We start from the raw sequence: 20,544 nt of genomic DNA, 5'->3' as shown, positions 1-20,544 counted from the left end.
CTGAACTCTTCCATTCTTGAGACCCCCCTCCCAGATGTTAAATCCAGCCAAAGGAAAGCAGCAAAACCAAATAGGTACTACCACAAAACCTAGCCTTATAGGTGTTTTTCATCTGCATTCTTCATTCTGTTCAATATTTCCTACAAACACTTCCTCAAGAGGGAGAGGGAAAAGTTTACTTGTAAGATGCTAAAAGTGTGTATCAAATATAAACAAAGAGGACGAACTATTAATTTTTGAAAAATATTAGCTATCTGCTTATAACATAAAGCTTGATTTCTAGCTCAAACTATTCACAATACTATGAGCCACATAAGTTAAAGGCCTATAAATTTAAAAACATACAAATTTATGGTAAAAAAATATAGAATGCAAAACTAGAATCTCTGAGGGAAAAATATAGACAATTATACATAACTATGTGTTGAGTAATCTTTTTAAATAAGACAAAACAAGTAAATTGTAAAAGACCAAGAATATTGGTAAATACAAAATTAAAAATTTTGAATAGCATACCATAAGTAAAGTTGAAAGAAAAATGACAAATATGAGGATATACTTGCAATAGATATAAGAAAGGATTAGGACTCAGAAGACATTTTAAAAACTGCAAATCGAATTTAAAAACATACAACAGACATAAACAAAAAAGTCACAGAAAAACACAAATGGCCAATATTCACACGAGAAACTCAACTTCACTTGTAATCAGCAAAATGCAAATTAAAATAAAATGGAATCATTATGACTGCTAAAAACTTAAAATTTTAATAATCTCAAGTGTGCTTGAGGATATATATAAGGATATTCTGTCACCCTCTGCTGGTTGTGGACATTTTAGAGTGTAGTTTGGTGGCATCTATTAATTCTAAAAATGAACACAGACCATCACACTGCGATTCCATTTCTCACATGTTTAAAAGGAGATATAATTAAGTATGTTTATCAGTATTAGTAATAACAAAATAATTTTTTTTTGAAGTGGAGTCTTGCTCTGTCACCAGGCTAGAGTGCAGTGGTGCGATCTCAACTCACTGCAACCTCTGCCTCCCAAGTTCAAGCGATCCTCCTGCCTCAGCCTCCTGAATAGCTGGGGCTACAGGTGCACACCACCATGCCCAGCGAATTTTTTGTATTTTTAGTAGAGACAGGGCTTTCATCATGTTGGCCAGGTTGGTCTCGATCTCTTGACCTCGTGATCCGCCCACCTTGCCCTCCCAAAGTGCTGAGATTACAGGCGTGAGCCACCATGCCCAGACGATAACAAAATAATTTCAAGCAACTCAAAACATGGCAACATGGCAGTGGTTAAGTAAATTGTGGTATAATTAATCTAAGATAATCAAACTATGACAAATCCAGTAGTAAAAGCCAGTGCATCTGAAGTTTAAAGGAAAGGAGGAAAAGTAGCATCATATTTCCATGTAGATTGTTCATTGAACATCTCCAGGGAACACTATTCACATAAATTACAATGTGATGACCTCCCCTTGGGGTTATGCAGTGCACCATATGCACAATGGTGGGAATGTTTGGAATTTAACAGGAGGCCAAATCATGCAAAGCTCCAGAGGCTATGGTAAAGAATCTGCATTTTATTCTAAGTAAAATCCCTGAAGGGTTTAAAGAGGGCAATGAATTGATGTTTTCAAAAGGTTTCTCTGGCAGATATATAAAATGTATGTGAAGAGATTAAGACAAAAAGTAAAAAGATCAATGAGGAGTACATTGCAATGGTCTAATCAAGAGTTGATAGTGGCGTCAACTTGGATGGTGGCAATGGTAATGGAAAGATGGGGCAAATATGAAATATATCATGCAGCTATAATCTATTAATGCATTATATTGGGAAAAGTAAAGGAAATTTTGGAAACAGCACAATCAAATTGATTACCAAGTTTCTACATGGGGCTTTGAATGGGTGGTGGGACCATTTGCTGATCTGAGGAAGGCTGAGGGAAGAGTATCTTTCAGCAGTACAACTTCAAACATGTTAAGTTCGATATAACTCAGATAGCCAAAACAAATAATCAATAAGAGAGGTGACTACATAAAACTGAAGCTGACAGAAGAGGTTTAGATAGACGTAAATTTTCAAGGAGTTATCATATGTATAGGTATTTCTTAAAGTCATGGAATTAGATGAGAGGTCACTAATGGAAAGAAAAGAAGAGAGATGGGCTATGGAAAGCCCTGAGGAATTATAAAATTTATAAGACAGGGGCACATGAAGCTAGAGAGATAGGGTGGGAAACCAGGAGAAATGGAATACAACTGAAAATAGCCTAGTTACCCTTCAATGAGGGAACTGCTAAGGAAATCATCCTATATCCATTTTATAAAATATTATGCCACAAAATACAGTCAACTGATCTTTGACAAAAGTGGAAGAAGAATAAAATGGGGAAAGGATAATCTTTTCGACAAATGATGCTAGATGAAATGGACATCCACATGCAAAAAGGAAAAAAAAAGAATCTAGACACAGACATGACATCTTTCACAAAATTTAACTCAAAATGGATTCAAGGCCTAAACGTAAAATAAAAAACTATAAAACTCCTAGAAGAAAATATAAGAGAAAATCTAGATGACTTTGAGTTTGATGATGAGTTTCTAGATGCCAACCAAAGGCAGAATCCATGAAAGAAAAAAATTGATAAATTAGATTTCATTAAAATTAAAAAACTAATCTGTCAAAGACACATGAAAGAGAGTGAGAATACAAGCCACAGACTGGCAGAAAATATTTGCAAAATATATATCTGATAGAGAACTGCTATCCAAAGTAAACAAGGAATTCTTAAAATTCAACACAAAAATTAACTCAATTTTTAAAATGGGCAAAATATCTAAACATAAACCTCACCAAAGAAGATATTCAGATGGCAAATGAGCATATGAAAATGCTCAACATCATACGTCATTAGGAAATTACAAGTTATAATAATTGGATAACACTAGATACTTTTTAGAATAGCTAAAACCCAAACACTTATCACCTAAAGCCAGCAAGGATATGGAACAATAGGAACTCTCATTCATTACTGGTAATGCAAAATTGTACAACAATTTTGGAAGACAATTGGGCAGTTTCTTACAAAACTAAAAATACTCTTACCATGTGATCAAGCAATTGTGTTCCTTGGTATTTGTCCAAAGAAGCTGAAAACTTGTGTTCAAACTATATGATTCCAACTATATGATATACTGGAAAAGGCAAAACCATGAAGTCAGTAAAAAAAGATCAGTGGTTGCCAGGGTAGAGGGAGAGTCAAATAGGCAAGCAAAGAGGATATGATGTATGATTTTATGTATGATACTGTAATGGTAAATAAATTTCACAACGCATTTGTCAAAATCCATAGAATGTACGTGAAGAGTGAATCCTATGTAAATGATGAACTTATGTGATAATGATGTGTCAATATAGATTCATCCATTTAACAAATGTACTGTAGTGGGCAATACTGACAGTGGAGAAGGCTGCGCATGTGTTGAGGCAAGGGGTATATGGAAACCCTAATACTTTCCACTCAGTTTTGCAGTGAACCTAAAATGGCTCTGAAAAAATAAAGTGTACTTTTAAAAATACCTTCCATGTATTTAAAAGAAGTGATAGGCAAAATATGCTAATATCAGTTTCACAAAGATAGATGGAAAAAAGCAATTACTTATGCATAGTTTATGTAAAATGTGGTTTTATTTAAAATAAATCAAGTATTAGATATATGCATATGTTAATTGTATGTGTATTTTTTTAAAGTCTGGCTACATGTACAATAAACTTAACAGTAATTCTTGGGATTAAGAGAGGAGAAACAATGAAATTTCACTTAAAAATGTTATACACTTTTATATTGTCTTAATAATAAACATGTATTAATTTAGCAATATTTTAAAAAGTTTCAAAAGGACACTCACATTTTAAATCACCCTTGTGTTCTTAAAATTTTAAGATTTTATGAAAATGTGGTCCAAGGAACCCCTATGTCAGAAACACCAGGAGGGTTTATTAAAAATGGGGATGCTTTCTGAATCCCATCCCAGCATTTTTTTTTTTTTACGACAGGGTCTCACTCCGTCGCCCAAGCTGGAGTGCAGTGGTGCCATCTCAGCTTACTGCAACCTCCACCCCCACCTCCACCTCCCAAGCTCAACTGATCCTTCCACTTCAGCCTCCCCAGTAGCTGGGACCACAGGCATTCGCCACCATGCCCAGCTAACATATATATATATATATATGTATATTTTTTTTTTTTTTTGAGAGATGGTGTTTCGCCATGTTGCTCAGGCTGGTCTCAAACTCCTGAGCTCAAGCAATCCTCCAGCCTCAGCCTCCCAAAGTGCTGGGATTACAGGAGTGAGCCACCGTGCCCGGCCTCCATCCTGGCTTTAATAAATCAGGCCCTCTAGGAATGAGGTATAGCGCTTTGCATTCTTGGCAACACGATCAGGTGATTCTAACCTCTACCCTTCTGGATAGCAATAAGTCGAAATGAATGAGTACAGTTTTTTTAAAAAAATCAGCAAATGCCAACACCTCTTGGATAAACACCTACCAATTATTCAATCTAAAGTAAAAGGAGCCGTTAGCATACGCCTGGTCCACAGAGCAGGGAGAAAACTAAATAACTAGATTAATGGCTAAGCTATGTCCTGAACCAGGGCACACTCTAAGAAGCACTGTAACATTATAAGAAGGAATATAGATTTCATAGGGATAAAAACTGGCCAAATGTGCAGAACTTTCCATCTCCCTCTCATAATTCCCACTGGGTCAGTTATACACAGAAGCAAAAAAAAAAAAATCAATATATTATGCCCTATAATATATCCTGACTTGATTATACTCTGTATTTGAATCAGAAATATAGAGGCTGAAGAATAACTTATAAAGTGTTGTCCTCTATCTTCCAACATTTGAACTATCTTTCTGAAAGCATTATAAATGTAAGACATTTCCAAGAATTTCAGCTATGCATCTGATCCCTCTATATAATGCAGTCTAGAGCAGAAGATTTGTGTCAGATAGTATCAGCCAAAAAGGCATAGTTACCAGAAGCAAGAGAAGGCTTTTCAGTAAGTGACTTCGTTACAAAACCCTAAAGTTAGTGGAATTAAAACAGACTCACAAAGTTACCAAGGTTTGATGTACTCACCTACAAGCAACTCTTGGGCGATAAATCCTGAAATTACAAAATTACATAAGCAGTTTATTGTATTTATGAGCAATGTTTTTTTAATCCAGCAGATAACTCCCAGAGTTCTCTTTCTCTCCTTCCCTCAGCTTTATCCATAAGTGATCCATCTTTCAGAAGCAATGAGTTATCCTGGATGTCTTTTGCTTCCTTTCATGTTCGAAAAAAGACACATATTCAATTGCAGTTTCAGCCTCTCGCTGCAGATGGTATCCTATTTTATGCTGCACAACACTTAAAAGCCCAATCAGGTAAGATTGGCAGGCTGTTTGTTTGCAGAATGAATTCCTAATAGTCTATTAAGTAATGTATGATAGTGTTTGTGTCACCTAGTATTTAAATATGTAAACATTTGATGCTTTTATGTTCTATTGTCACTGCAAGTGTATGTGTATGAATTTAGAAGCCCTAGATATTCTAATAAAATAGCAACAGATTTGTTGGAATTAAAGTTTGCAAAATCTAAATATAGTATATGCTCAACTTAAAAACAATACCATCAAAAAAGACATTAAAGCCACGCATGATAGTACTATGTCAAAGGAGACAAAATATGCATATAAAAGATTTTTTAAAAGGAAGGCATGGCTGATACATTTCCTGTAGATTCAACCACATTTATAGCTCCAAAAATTCTCTTTAAGTTGTTCTGTCATCCAAATAGTAAACCCAGGATTTGTGTTCTGAAAGGCTTATAAAAACATTTTAGGATTTTAAAAGGTATATATTTATCATAAAATATGAAATAAAGTACCCAATTAGTGTTTTAAAATTTAATTTTTTAGGTTTTACTTTACCCTTGATATCCATTTTCATTCATTTCTCCAAAATTCTGACAAAGACATTTGCACATATAGTTACATCTCTATTGCTAAGTATTTTTAAAATCTTACATTTGACTTTCTTTGATCTTGTCTCTCAGAAAATGAGAAACAATTTTGATAGAGAAATAATTACATTTGCTTAATTTCACATCATTAGCAAAAATGGTGCTCTAATGATCATAATCTAAGTAGTTCTTATAGAAGTGTCTTGACTTGCTTCTAAATGATAAGAATATCAGGGAATTCGACGAAAGTGGTCCCACCTCAATGCACTTCTGAAATACCCTCAAAATAATTTCAAAGAGAAAAAGTACAATTGAGCTATAAAATACAGCTCAGAAGAAATTTGTTCTCCTGAGATATTTGGTTTTAAATTCATGATTAAATCTCCCTGTGAAAATGTCAAATAGGAGAACCACATACAAACATAAATTTTCTATTTATAAATCAAGAGACATTAAAAGACAATCAGCTTCAGTTATATTGCTAATAAAACTCAAAATTAATGTAAGTGGGACCTATGTAAGAGGGCAGAAAATCAAGGTATATTCAGGATTGTGACTGGGAATATTGTACTATAGTTTTATAATCAGTACAATGATACATATTTGTGTTTGTGTATATGAAATATAAAGCTCATACACACTAATACACATAGGAGAGCAAGAGCACATCTTCTTACATCTGTTATTCAATGCATGTAGTTCAAGACAATCAAGAGTTTCCTTTTTTATGCCATCAGACACTACTTACAGAGATTCATTAGTTTCACACGATTGGTGCTGCATTTGACACTTATATAAGAAAATCATGAAAATTTTTAAATATTAAAAATATAAGTTCTACATGCTTAAACCTAGATTAACCAAAAACAATTATCAGATGAAAGGCATAAACTTATTTTTTAGTAATCAAGTGATATAACAAGTTTATTTGAAGTCTCTCATTTATTTAAGGTTACAGAAAATGCAGCTGACAGTCCTGTACTTTGTACCTTCTCTAAGAACTGTGCCTGATGTAAACATTAACCAAGTCTTCATAGTTGATTCTCTGCTAAGAGGACCTATTAGTAAAAACTAACCAAACACTTAATACACAAAGTTAAAATCCAAAAATTTTAATAAAAGCAGCCAATGTGGTTTTCACATATTGAAAACCAAATTCTAAATTAACATGGTTTCTGTATCTCTTTAGAGGTTAATAATTTGAGTACTCTCAAGTAGTGTAAAATTTAAAACAAAATGATAACTTGAAAATTATACTAGATCTTAGATCTCTGATTTTTGAAAGATATTTTAAAGAAATAAGACTCTGGTCCCTTTTCATCTATTTCTGCTAAAAATTTAACACCTTTAAAAGATTTTTGATATATAAAAATTATCAACATTTTGTTAAGCACAAATTAATCAAAGCCTGAATTCATTTGACATAGCTATAATCCTCCCAACGTGTATAAAAAGGCCTAGTCATTGCAATGTGAAGTTAAAACATACTCAAATAATTAAACTATATTAAAAATATATAAATAAGTTTAAATTACCATTGCTTTCCTTTTCTACAGAAAAAAATGTATATACAATTCCCCTGATATGCTGATTCTGTAGTCTCTTCACAAATATTAGGTCCTACAAGGTTTCTCTTATCTATAATAAAGCACAGTGGGATAGCAGATAATGAGGTAGAAACAATAGCAGAACAAAGGTGGGAGAAGCCTCAGCCATGGTTGAGTGGGCATTAAATAGCCAAAGTGAATTCATTTATGATCTTTATCCTATTTGAGCTCTGTTTCTTGTAAGGACTGTTCATTACATTTTCTTACTCTAATGCGAATCCAAGGCCAGGTGCAGTGGCATATGCCTGTAATCCCACCACTTTGGGAGGCCGAGGTGGGCAGATCACCTGAAGTCAGGAGGTCAAGACCAGCCTGGCCAACATGGTAAAACCTCGCTCTACCCAAAATACAAAAATTAGCCGGCCGTGATGGCCAGTGCCTGTAGTCCCAGCTACTCGGGAAACTGAGGCAGCCCGGGAGATGGAGGTTGCAGTGAGCCGAGATTGCACCATTGCACTCCAGCTTGGGGGACAGAGCAGGACTCCGGTCTCAAAATAATAATAATAATGCCAATGTGTACTTATGACCCATTAACTAGAGCATCATATCCTAACGCAATGAAATTTAAGTCTATGATTTTTTAAGCTAATACAGCTTTTAGCTTCCATAGCCACAGAAAGAAAACTTTTTGTCAATTTTTCATAAGAACATACTAGCTGAGTTAAAATAACCCTTTCTTCGCAGAAGCTATCCTTGCTCTTTCTTCTGGTTGGCAACATGACCAGTGATAGTATAGATCACAGCTTCAGCTTTCCTAATCATTTCTTAGATATTTTTTATCCTAATGTAGCTCTTCACTATAAAATTGTTTACTACAGGAAATTCTACAACACAAGGAGCAAAAGCTTCCTCCATAATCTTGCAAAAGATAACTGGTTTGTGTTCACTTGCAGGCCACAAAGTATATTTAGGTTGCTATAAATTTTTTGAACTTAATTATCAATTATGTTTACTTGTTCTAGTTTTTGGTGGTATAACCCAATGTATATTTTTTCTTTCCTAATCTGAAAGTTTATAATGTTGCTTCTCTTTCCTTATAGTTAAAAATACTGTACATGTTAGAAATTATGCAAATCAACTGAGTTTCTTTATGAATTTTTAAAACAATTTTCATGTCATTATAGGAAAAAAGTTTTTGCTTTCAAGCTAAAACTATTATTTGAGAAATATTCTGAGTCATCTCAACCCACAACCCTACAAACGTATTTCTTTATTTAATAATTATTTAGCATCTATTTATGTGCCAGATACCGTTTTGGGTGCTGGGAATCAACTGTTGGACCAATCCAAACACAGACCCTGTTCTCATAAAGCTTACAACCTAGTGGATAAAGCAGCTGTTAACCAAATAATCACATATGTAACGACAGTATACTCACTAAAAAGTCCCTATGAGGAAAATAAAGCTAGAGAACCGTAGTTTGATAGGTGAACTATAGAGCTGCCAAACATTCCAACCACTCTAGAATGGCTTGGTATAGACCACAATGGAGAATAGAAGGAAAGAACACCATTTGCAGGAGGGAGGTGTGGAAATAGGCACTCTGGAGGGAGGAAGAAGTAGTGTAGCATAATGCCGAATATCCCTGGATGAGAAAAGAAAAAGGTTGGGAAATTTCAGAGGGAGAAGAAAATGTTTCGTGGAGACTTCTGCATGGTTCATTATTAATAAGTCATTTTGCTATCCTCTTCAAGCAATCTTACAGTGAAGAACATTCTTTTTCCAAGCTTGCAGAATTGCCTTTACTTTTCTTCTGAATGCCTCATTGCAACTTCAGATGCTGGATGGTATTTGTTCCAATTTCTTCACACGACTATATAATTATAAAATGAGATATACTGTAATGGAGGGAAACCTAGTGATATTAAGGCACTGACAGAAAAAATGCCTGACCAACTCTGGGAAATCAAGGAAAACTTCTCTGAGGAAGTGACACTTGATCTGAAACCTGAAGGACAGGTAGGAGTTATCTAGTTGAGGTGGAATGGGGTGGCGGAGTGTTCCTGGAAAACAGGCGAATGAAATCCTTAACAAAGTCAGTGTTGTTGAAGTAAAAAGAGTGTAAGGATGGGGAAAGAGAACATTCCAGGTAAGGTTGGAGAGACAGGAAAGGAGCCAGGAATGTGCAGAGAATTTATAGGTACCTAGCCTGACAACAGTGAATGCCATTAAACGGTATCATAAGGAACAGGCTTTCATTTGAAGAAAAACCTCACTTTAACTTACTACCACAATATATTCATTCAATGAGAACTGTCCACAACTAGAGAAAATTTATGTAGCCAATTGCTGAACAAAATGAAAGAATACAGGATATATGCATTTTGTTCTGTGAGTGGAAACAAAACTAACACAATTGTGCTCAAGATCTGTTACTTTTTTCCCCATAACTAAAACTTACCCAACTTGGCCAGAAACAGCAAAAGTTTTCAATGGAAACTTTTACTGTTGCTAATCAAACTTACTGTTTGCTTTCTTGCAGGTGATTTTTTATGCATCTCTTTAGTAAATAGTTCCGTTCAACTTCGCTACAACCTTGGCGACAGAACTATCATTCTAGAAACTCTCCAAAAAGTAACTATAAACGGAAGTACTTGGCATATAATAAAAGCAGGAAGAGTTGGTGCAGAAGGCTACCTGGATCTAGATGGGATAAATGTAACAGAAAAAGCCTCCACTAAAATGAGTTCTCTGGACACAAATACAGACTTCTATATTGGAGGAGTATCTTCTTTAAATCTTGTAAATCCCATGGCAATAGAAAATGAACCTGTAGGTTTTCAAGGCTGTATCCGACAAGTTATCATAAATAATCAAGAATTACAATTAACTGAATTCGGAGCAAAAGGTGGCTCAAATGTAGGTGACTGTGATGGGACAGCCTGTGGGTACAACACATGCAGAAATGGAGGTGAATGTACAGCAAACGGCACAACTTTTTCTTGCAGATGTTTGCCAGATTGGGCTGGAAATACATGTAACCAGTCTGTGTCCTGTTTGAATAATCTTTGCCTCCACCAATCTTTATGTATACCTGACCAATCATTTTCTTACAGTTGCCTGTGTACTTTGGGTTGGGTGGGAAGGTATTGTGAAAACAAAACTTCATTTTCAACTGCAAAATTTATGGGTAATTCTTACATTAAATATATTGATCCAAATTATAGAATGAGAAACCTCCAGTTCACTACTATATCCTTAAATTTCAGTACCACTAAAACAGAAGGTCTAATTGTATGGATGGGAATAGCTCAAAATGAAGAAAATGATTTTCTGGCAATTGGTCTCCATAATCAGACCTTGAAAATAGCAGTTAACTTGGGAGAAAGAATCTCTGTGCCTATGAGCTATAACAATGGCACATTCTGTTGTAATAAATGGCACCATGTAGTTGTAATTCAAAATCAGACTCTTATCAAGGCCTACATAAATAACAGTCTAATTCTTTCCGAGGATATTGATCCACATAAAAACTTTGTTGCTCTAAACTATGATGGCATTTGTTATCTAGGGGGCTTTGAATATGGTAGAAAGGTAAATATCGTTACTCAAGAGATTTTTAAAACCAATTTTGTTGGCAAAATTAAAGATGTTGTATTTTTTCAGGATCCAAAAAACATTGAACTAATTAAATTAGAAGGATACAATGTTTATGATGGAGATGAACAAAATGAGGTTACATAAGTTAACACTAGAGATTTTAGTACACACTATACATAAATGCAGTTATTTTGATAGTTATTTCTTTGATACATTGCTCACGGGGAATCAACTGTTTACTATTACCTGAAATAGTCTAAATGCTAACATATCTTTTTGATAAGATTGTAAAATGTCACTGAAGGTTCTGATTGTTTTTCCTACATCTAATTTATCTGTATGTATTTTGATTCATGTTTTAACTCCATTAGTTCATTCAGTGCTTATTCACAGAATGTGCTTATTCACTTTGCTTATTCACTTTTTACCTATCCCTAATGCTTACATTTTAAAATCAGTGTGTAAACACAATTTTAAAAATCAATGTGTAAGCTGAACTTTAAAATGTTTAAAATTCAGTTGGGAATGAATTAGGGATAGGTACAAATAAGAAAAAAATCAAGTTATTAATCAAAGGAAAAATAAAAATTATACAAAGCAATGTAACCATATTGTATTACATGGCTTAGCTACAACTATTTATATGATTCAACAATGTAAAACTTGAACATAGATTTAAACCAAAAATTATTGCATGAATGTAGAAAGATAAGGTGAGAGGAGAGGAGAACAGGCTGGTAAGAGCTAAATCCTTATCTTTTATAGTAAGACATCAATAGATATTACAATATGTGCAACTTAAAACATAGCATATGCATATCACAAACATGAAGGCAAATATCCTGAATATCTAAAAGAATTAAAAATGGTTGCCTCTGGAGAGAAGAGTAGTGCAGAAGCCTGTTGCTTTTTGCTTATGAACCTTGTAGAACTATTTGACTTTTTAAAACCATGTACTCATATTAACTGATCAAATTAAAAAATTAACCTTAATTTGTGTTTAACTGCTTTCAAGTCTATACAGATCTCAAAATTGGGCATAAAATAGGTTCTAAACAATGCCATGGAAAATTACTATCCTAACAATTTAGTACTGTTGATAGCATAACTTGAAAAAATATTATTTTTCCCAAAACAGTTACTGATATAATTGTGAACAGAACTTTCACTTCCCACTCCCAGTCCACCACTGCAGGTTGGAAAGCAGTTACTGCTGTTGTTACCTGACATTTTCTGAGTTTGATATCTGTGACAATTTTGCCACTTGGCAACCAGCAACATATGACTGACTCGGTGAACTAACAGGTAGAATAGGTCATCCGGAGAAAAAAATCTTAGTAATAAGCAGCATGTAATGTTCAAAAGGAAAAATATGAAATTAATCATCAAGTAATTAGAGAAAAGATTTACAAAAAATAAGAGCTGATGAATACACATTTAACTTCTGTGCAGATTCCAGTCTATACAAAGTAACTAGGTAGTAATTTATCATTCAAAAACTATTACAGATTTTTGTCTTATTTTAGCCACTCCATTCCAATCAAAAGGCTACAGACATTCCTAAAAGGACCTAGGACCAGAGTTAAGAATGTCAACACCATTTGACAGGGCACAAATGTTTCCAGACATACAGTTCATATTAATACTAGGAAGTGTGAGGGTAGAATATAAGGTAGAATTGCAGAATGTTTACACATTGATTCAAAGGTTTGTTTTTTTAACGGAAACCACTTAAAACAACTCCATCAAATTTTGCTGAAAAACTGTGATCTAAACTGGTATTGATCCATACTATTGCATTTAACTTTGGAGATACTCAGAGCATAAGGAAAAATGCTCTAAAGAAATTCCTTTTGGCAGCTGGTAGTCAAATCTAACCTCTCAGAAAACATACTTTATGTATAAACCAAGAAGGCTGTTTTATGAAAGCTTACAAAAGAAGAAACTGCCTGAACCACACTCCCGTCATATTCGGCCATGTGTTCTCTCATAATAAAGTGTGCCTTTTCTTTAAAATAGCACTTCCCAAACTATGGTCCAAGAACCCCTGCGATCTTTTCAAGGAATCCAGAGTCCTCCCTTTCCCAAAAACAAATGCACATACAGCCAGATTTTCTTCATATATTTCAAATAAAATGACATACTACAAAACACTGAATGCAGGGCAGGTAAGAGAATCCAGCCCTAAGTCAGAAATTGGAAATATGCAAAAATCAAGACAATGACACTCTTCCTACTAAATTAGTTTGGAAGTTAACTTTTATATAAATGTTACATTAACAGATGAGATTATCATTAACAAATATTTTTAACGTTTATCATTTGATTTTCTAGTATGCTAAATAATGATATAAGCCATATAAACAAAAGCTTTGACATTCTCAATTTTTAAGTGTAAGGGGTCTTGAAAACAAAAGTTTGAGAATTGCTGCCTTAAAGCTTTTCACAGTTGCAATTTTACGTTCAGATTTTATAACTTGTCTTCTACCTGTAATCTCCACAAAATTGGAACTTTCCCATTTTGCTCATCATTGAATTCCAAATGCAGAAAATTGTGCTTGCAGAATAGGCAGACAATATTTAAGAACTGAAAACTGCTGCCTTTTCCCCTATAAATCAAAATGACTTGAAAATATATTTTTCACCTTAAAATCCTGCAAAGTTCATGTAACAAATCAACACTATTCCTGCTTCCTATTTTTGCTATCCTGGTGATGATGGTGTTGACGATTTCCTATGTGAAATGCTTTTCCAGTACGAAATAAAAATGATTGCTACAGAAAGACCTTTAAGATTTTACTATAAATGTAAGTGGTTTCTCAAAGTGTTGAATGTAAACGGAACATTTTTTAAAAATAAGGTGCAGTAATATTTACCTTTTCGGTCTCCTTTTAAATAATAAGTTCCTGAAAAAAATCATTACTTTGAGGACAAAATTATCTTAAAATAAGTAGTTTTAAAAGACAGCTTGGGCTAACATATACGTATATGTACATACATGGACATGCACACACTGAATTATTTCATAGAAAAAGTATTTTGGGGATATTTAGAGTTATATTGGATTCACTGCCCTTTGAGTGCTTAGGCTATTTCCCTCAATGACTCTGCTCTGCATCTATCTATAAAATGAAACTTGACATGGTGAACTCAAGTTTTCAAAGGACTTCTTGCTACTGATCTGTTTTCAACTCACTACTTTTTTGCTCTACATATTACTATAATTCTTTGTGAAACAGAAATCAAAGAATTAGGGTGTTTGGCACCTTTTTAAAAGCAGTAACCAATTTTATTTGCAATTTGCTTTAAGAGACAGAAATAAACCTGATTGTGTATATAGTTATTTGTAGTCATTAGTAAGTTGTAACCTGACCAGTGTTACAGGGATCTGAGATAAGCATAGTACAACTAGTATATCCAAATGTTAAAATACTGTTTTACTAAGATCTGGTTCATTATCAAGCTCTCATAATGCATTTAAGTTTGGTTCATAAACTTTAAAAACACAGCTACTATTAAAAACTTAGGAACAACAGAGTAAAGTTACCTGTTAACGGGTAGTTTTATGTTAACACACACGTTAACATGGAGTGGCTTCACTTTTCACTCCATTTTCTTCTCTATTGCTGGTGTTATTGTTCTTAAATTTTTCACAAGTATTTACTATAGCCTTAGCTATTCTATAAAGATTTAAGATTAATTTACCCACAATAAACTACAATTAGTTAAGTCAAGGGCTGTGGTAGATGATAACCCCCCAAAAGATGTCTACACCCCAATCCTTGGAACACCTGTAAATATGTTAGGTTACATGGGAACAGGGAATTAAGGTCACAGATGGAATTTAAGTTGCTCATCAGCTGACCTGAAAATAGGAACATTACCCTGGATTATCTGGGTGGGGTCAATGTAATCACAAGGGTCCTTTGTAGTAGAAGAGGGAATCAGAAGGGAAGGTCAGAGATACTAGAGAAAGACTGGGTCCCACACTGCTGGCTTCAAATATGGAGGAAGGGATCATGAGCCAAGGAAATTGGGTGCCCTCTAGAAGCTAGAAACCAAGGCGCAAAAAAAAGAAAAAAAAAAGAATCTCCCTGAAAGTCTCCAGAAAACGAATGCATCTTGCTGACACCTTGATCTTACCCAGTGAGATCTGCATAGACTTCTGATCCACAGAACCATAAGATCATAAATTTGTGTGGTTTTAAGCCACTACACTTGTAGTAATTCATCACAACAGCAATAGAAAACAGGAATAGAGAATTAGGATTTGTGATTAATATAAATTTTGCAAATCTGTACAAAAGAACTTACAGGTTTTTGGTTATGTCTTCTGACTCACACTGAACAGTTGGGTTGCTCAGTGAAGGGTTTCAGACAGTTCAGTGGAACGCAAAGAAAGAGGGCTATGAAAGGTATATATGATCGTCAGGCTTTTGCTTCTTTTTCTCATTCTCAATTCTCAGAGCACAATTGCTAAGCACATGGACTTTAGAGAAAAGAACTGAGCTAGGATTCCTGCTCTGACAACAGCAGGGTAACCTGGCCAAGTTTCCCAACTTCTCTAAGTTCCAGTTTCCTCAGCTCTAAGCCTTCACCTTTGAGTTGACCAATGTTTATACTAAGTGCTCAAAACCAGGGATGCCTTACAGAGGGCTCAAGGAGGCTTTCTGATTGCCACAAAGATTACATGGGGTGAACTTTACAGGTACTGAGATGCCCTGGTACTTTTACCTAATAGAGGTATGCATTCACTGTCTTAAGATGATTCTAAGTTTTTTTAAGTGTAAAACTTTTTTTAAAGAGCAGGTTTTTCTTAAAACAGGAGAAACTGAAAGATGAAATTCATGTAATTCACTAGTTTGTGTAAGGCTGGTTGTACCTGGGACTGAGAATGGCTTTGGATCTACTACTCATTGAAAAATCTGCTCATTTTCCCTTTTTTTCCTCAAAAGGAAAACCTCAAATAGCTAATATGACCATACCTTCCCTATTCTCCATACAATGTTTCAGTCAATCAGCGGTTACAAGATCTGCCTCTAACCCCAGGAGATGCTCATCCCTAATAGAAAGCTATATGGGCCTTGCCTATTTTAGAAACATGTATCAAGATTCGATCAGAACTGATTAAAGAATTTTAGATATGTAGAAAAAACTATTAGCGAAGAGGTGATCAAAAACTGACCTAAAAGCTTGTTTTCATTCATTAACCCATTCGTTTTTACTTTCATCTTGCAAAAGAAATCTGGAGTCTGATATTCCCTCAACCAGATATATCAGTAAAGGTAGATTTATTGACGATACACACATTTGAAATTGAAATGTTTTTAAAATGTGTAAAACCCTGACAGCAATTTCTTTGTAATGGTGCAAATTATAACTTAGATTTTGTTTTGTTTGGGAACTAACTTTGTTTTCTAACAAGTTAATTTCCAAAAGAAAAGTGGACCAAAGTTAAACGGGCTTTATTTAAACACAAGTTCTCTGTTTTAGAACCTTATGATAGTAAGTTTCAGAGGATAAGGATAGGGAAAAAAGTGCTGCAAGTCATTGCAAATTAGATAGAATGTTTGGTTCTGAATTTCCTCCCTTCTCTCCAGCAAAAATAACAAGGATAATTCTGTTTCAAAACCAATTTTTAACTCTAATCTTTAAGCTCTTTAGGAAAACAATCTTAATTTTGTGGAATTATTTATATTTTTCTTCATTAATACAGGTAAGTAAATAATAGAGTTCTCTTTCTTTAGTATTTTGGAAGGTTTTTTTTTTGTCAGCATCATTTGATAGCTCTTACTTTAAATTACAGCCATCAAAACCATGTGTTTCAGGGTTTAAATAAATTTAGATTTGAATTAACAATAGTTTTCATATATTTTTTCAAGTAAAACTGGCATATGAAACTGTACAGTTACTTTACGAATTAGGCTAAATCACACATTTTATAAAAAGATTCAAAACATATTTCTCTTCAAGTTCTGCGGTCTTTAATTTTAATGATTAGTGAGTCAGAGTACCAAATTGCGATGGTGTAAAAGTTTTCAGAAACTTACCTATAAAGTGGGCTATAGCTGCACAGTGTTTCACAGGTAGTTCTAAATTCTAGCCTCTTTAGAACTACACAATTCATCTCAGCCTACAATTTAAGATTTTAAAAAATTGTTTTTCCCCTCATCTAATGCCTGACATAGATAGCTATTTCTATATGTTCTTGGCTGAGTAACAAAAAATCAATGTCTGAAGGTAATTAAAGCTTTAAAGAAGAAATTCTTTTACTACTGAATTTCAAGTCACACACACAAAATAGGTGAGAAATTCTTTTATCATATTTAGAATCAAAATATCCCTTAAAATATTTACATTTTACAGTAAAAAGGATAGCAAAACACAAGATCATGTACAAGCTTAAGTATTCAAGTTTCTGAAGAGCCAAAAATGAAAATGAAAATAATGGCCTACCACAAAGCTGTAGTATATGGTAATAAACGACTTCAATGAGTGCAGATTAAAGCAATAAATGTACCCCTTGGGCTTCTGATTCTTGGTGAAAAACTGCTCAACTAAATGATTAGCATAATCTGATTATGAAGTTGCTTGGATTTTTGTTGCTCCTCTACAGTTTCTTTAAAAACAGTGCAATTTAAAACAAACTTACAGAGCACACATTACTCCCAAATTAGTCATTATATAAAGGACATTCACTAGAGGAAGTAAATATATTCCATAGTTAACCATATTTACCAATTAAGGAATAAAACTAAAATTTCTAAGCCTTTATTGCATATTAATAAAACAAATCTTTGAATATACAGCAATGTAAAACTTTTAAAAATATTAAATTCCTATAACTAGGGACCGTTGGTATGAAGAAGGGATGATGAGCACTGGTACAGAGCACTCTGCACCAACACACAGAATTTACTGTTCTGCAAATGACCAATAGTAAAAATTTTAAAGATGGCACAATCCTAGCAGGCAATCTTTCTTTTGTTTACAAGATACAACATTTTAACAGTTATTTAAATGTAATCCTGAAGCAGCCTGCAAATTTTACCTTTTGCTTTTAGTTCTGTCAGTGTGGTCCCTATCTTTGTGGTACCTATCCCTGTCCTTTTCTCCTTCTCTATGTTTACTTTTCTCTCGTTCTTTGTCCTTCTCATAGTCTTCACTTTTAGGTTTATCTGGCTTCTTGTCTACATTCCTACTATCTCTGCTTGCTTTTCCATCTGTTCCTCGATCACCATGTGATAACCGTGCCCTCTCTTTATCTTTGTGCCCTTCCTCCCTGCTTTTTCTGTCTCTGTCCTTGTCTTGGCTTCTGTCTCTGCGTCTATGCCTTTCAGATTCTTGCTCCCATTCCTTCTCATGTCGCTCTCTTTTCAAATGGTGTGAATCACTATAAAATCTCTGGCGGTCCCCTTTACCCCTATTAAATGGCCTATCCAGTTGCTGTTGGTCTTGCCTACCCCAAGGGTCACTATGGCGCCTTTCTGGCCTCCGAATGTCTTTAACCTGGTAAAAATTCTGCGGGCCTATATACCTTGATGCTTGTGAGAGAGGACCCATCATACGCTGTGGCTGACCTGGGAGATGAACAACAGGTGGCCAGGGAACCATGGGATTTTGAGCAAAGCCAAAGCCTGGAGGGGGAAGTAATGGAGGTGGCAAATGTGGTGGAAATCCAAACATGCTTTGTGGGGGAAAATTAGGAGGCCCTGGAAATGGAAATCCAGGTGGGCTAGACTTGAGATGCTGAAGGTTGGGCTGCTGTGGCCTCATGGGTGAAAAGTTTGTACTTGTTCTGGGGCTGGTGCTTCTGGAAGTAAAGGTGATGCTTTTAGAAGGAAATTCTGATGGACATGTGTTTCCAACTTCAAAATGAGATGTCGCTACTGCTGATCCTCTTCGAAATGGGTGCACAGTTTCAATATTTTGCATTAAAATATCCTCCTGTAAGGGTTTTGCTTGTTCTGCTTGAGAAGTCTGTATGTTTTCTACTGATGGTGAGTTTTGTGCAACTTTTAAATTGTCACTCTGCTGAACACACGAGTTTTTCTCTACAGAACACAACTTTTCCTCTACATTGATTTGTTCTGTTAAGTGCTCCTTGTTGTGTGACAGGCCAGGGAGGATGTGTTTTTCTCCATTCCGGCAACTATCTCCATCTTTGCTTTCTGAAGTAGTTACAGGCTGACTTCGTCCTGCTGCTTGCCTAGGATCCCTTTTCAGGTTGATAAACTGTGGAGACCTCGCTGTATTAGCAGCAAGGTTTTCACTACAGCTCACATTACCATCTATGTTTCCTTTTCCTACATTAGATCTGCATGGAGAACTATTTGAAGTCTGGTTATCTTGCAAATTATTCTCTTGATCTTCCTGAAGCTGTCTTTTTAATGTTTTCTCTCTACTCTCCACAGTTTCCTCTTGTTTTGACTGAATTGATAAATTTGTTAAAAATGCTTCTGTAGAAACATCTGGCGGCTTACCTCTGAGACTAAGACTCGTCAAAGGCCCTGCAGAAATGGAAGAGGACCCTACTACTGATGTTTCTTCTATTTCTGCTGACTTATCTGTAGATTCTGAAAGATTATCTACTTTAACTTTTATCTCCTTGTTTTCACCATCAGTTACTTCCACATTATCTGTTTTCTCTATTTTTGAGTTGGTCTGCTCATTTAAAAATGGAATTTCTTTAACAGTGTTTTGTTCCATCACTGATTGGGCCTGGTCATATACTTGACCAGTGGTGCCCAAAAGGCTTTGAAGTATATCATCCACAGGAAGAGGTTTATTTGCTAATTCCAGAGTAGTAGGTTGATTCTCCCAGCCAATCAACACGCCAGGAAGAAATCTTAAAGGTTTTGGTGGCTCCTGTTTGGTGACTTCCATTAAAGGTTCAACTGCTGTTGGAAGGTCTTCCTGAAGATTCTGCTGAGGTTTATTTCTCTGCTTGTGTAATACAGTTGTAAAAGAATTAAAAAAGTCATTTTCTTCCTCTGGTGCTTCTTCTGTAGAAACTTCTATTTTACTTTTTTTATCAGGTGGCAATGCTATTGGTGGTGCACTTTCAGGAGTCTCAGCTGTATGACTAGTACTAGCACAGGCACTGTGCTGCCGCTTCAGTTTCTGACGAATAATTAAGCCCAACAATAGATTAGGTCTATGCAGTTCAAGCCCTGTATAAAACCAAAAACATCAATTAATTCATCATTTTCAATCATTGCAAAAAAAGGTAAAATTCTGCCTCTAACTTATTACAGGATATTAAATGGTGCCTGGCCCTGTCAAGCCATCTCTAGAGGGCTGGATCCTGAGAAAGAAGGCAGAATCAGTCTTTTCACTCTGGTCCCACCTCCCATGTTATTTCAT

At 34.9% G+C, this 20,544-nt stretch overlaps 2 protein-coding genes across 7 annotated transcripts in view; one reads left to right on the top strand and one right to left on the bottom strand.

Moving 5' to 3' along the window:
• Positions 1–17,867, top strand: part of LOC129534409 (protein eyes shut homolog) — a 96,759-nt gene extending 78,892 nt beyond the window's left edge. Inside the window, exons 7-8 of the mRNA XM_063707324.1 lie at positions 5,291–5,452; positions 10,121–17,867. Of these exons, the coding sequence (XP_063563394.1) occupies positions 5,291–5,452; positions 10,121–11,322 (1,364 nt within the window). The 3' untranslated portion in view covers positions 11,323–17,867. The remainder of the gene's footprint in view (positions 1–5,290; positions 5,453–10,120) is intronic.
• Positions 17,480–20,544, bottom strand: part of PHF3 (PHD finger protein 3) — a 79,074-nt gene continuing 76,009 nt past the window's right edge. For all 6 annotated transcript variants that reach the window (XM_031011884.3, XM_055391313.2, XM_063707691.1 and 3 more), the window contains one exon: positions 17,480–20,351. In XM_031011884.3, coding sequence (XP_030867744.2) covers positions 18,226–20,351 — 2,126 coding nt within the window. In that variant the 3' untranslated portion in view covers positions 17,480–18,225. The remainder of the gene's footprint in view (positions 20,352–20,544) is intronic.

Source organism: Gorilla gorilla, chromosome 5, assembly GCF_029281585.2.
Source record: "Gorilla gorilla gorilla isolate KB3781 chromosome 5, NHGRI_mGorGor1-v2.1_pri, whole genome shotgun sequence".
Classification (NCBI taxonomy): Eukaryota; Metazoa; Chordata; class Mammalia; order Primates; family Hominidae; genus Gorilla; species Gorilla gorilla.
This window is presented reverse-complemented; position numbering and strand designations above follow the sequence as displayed.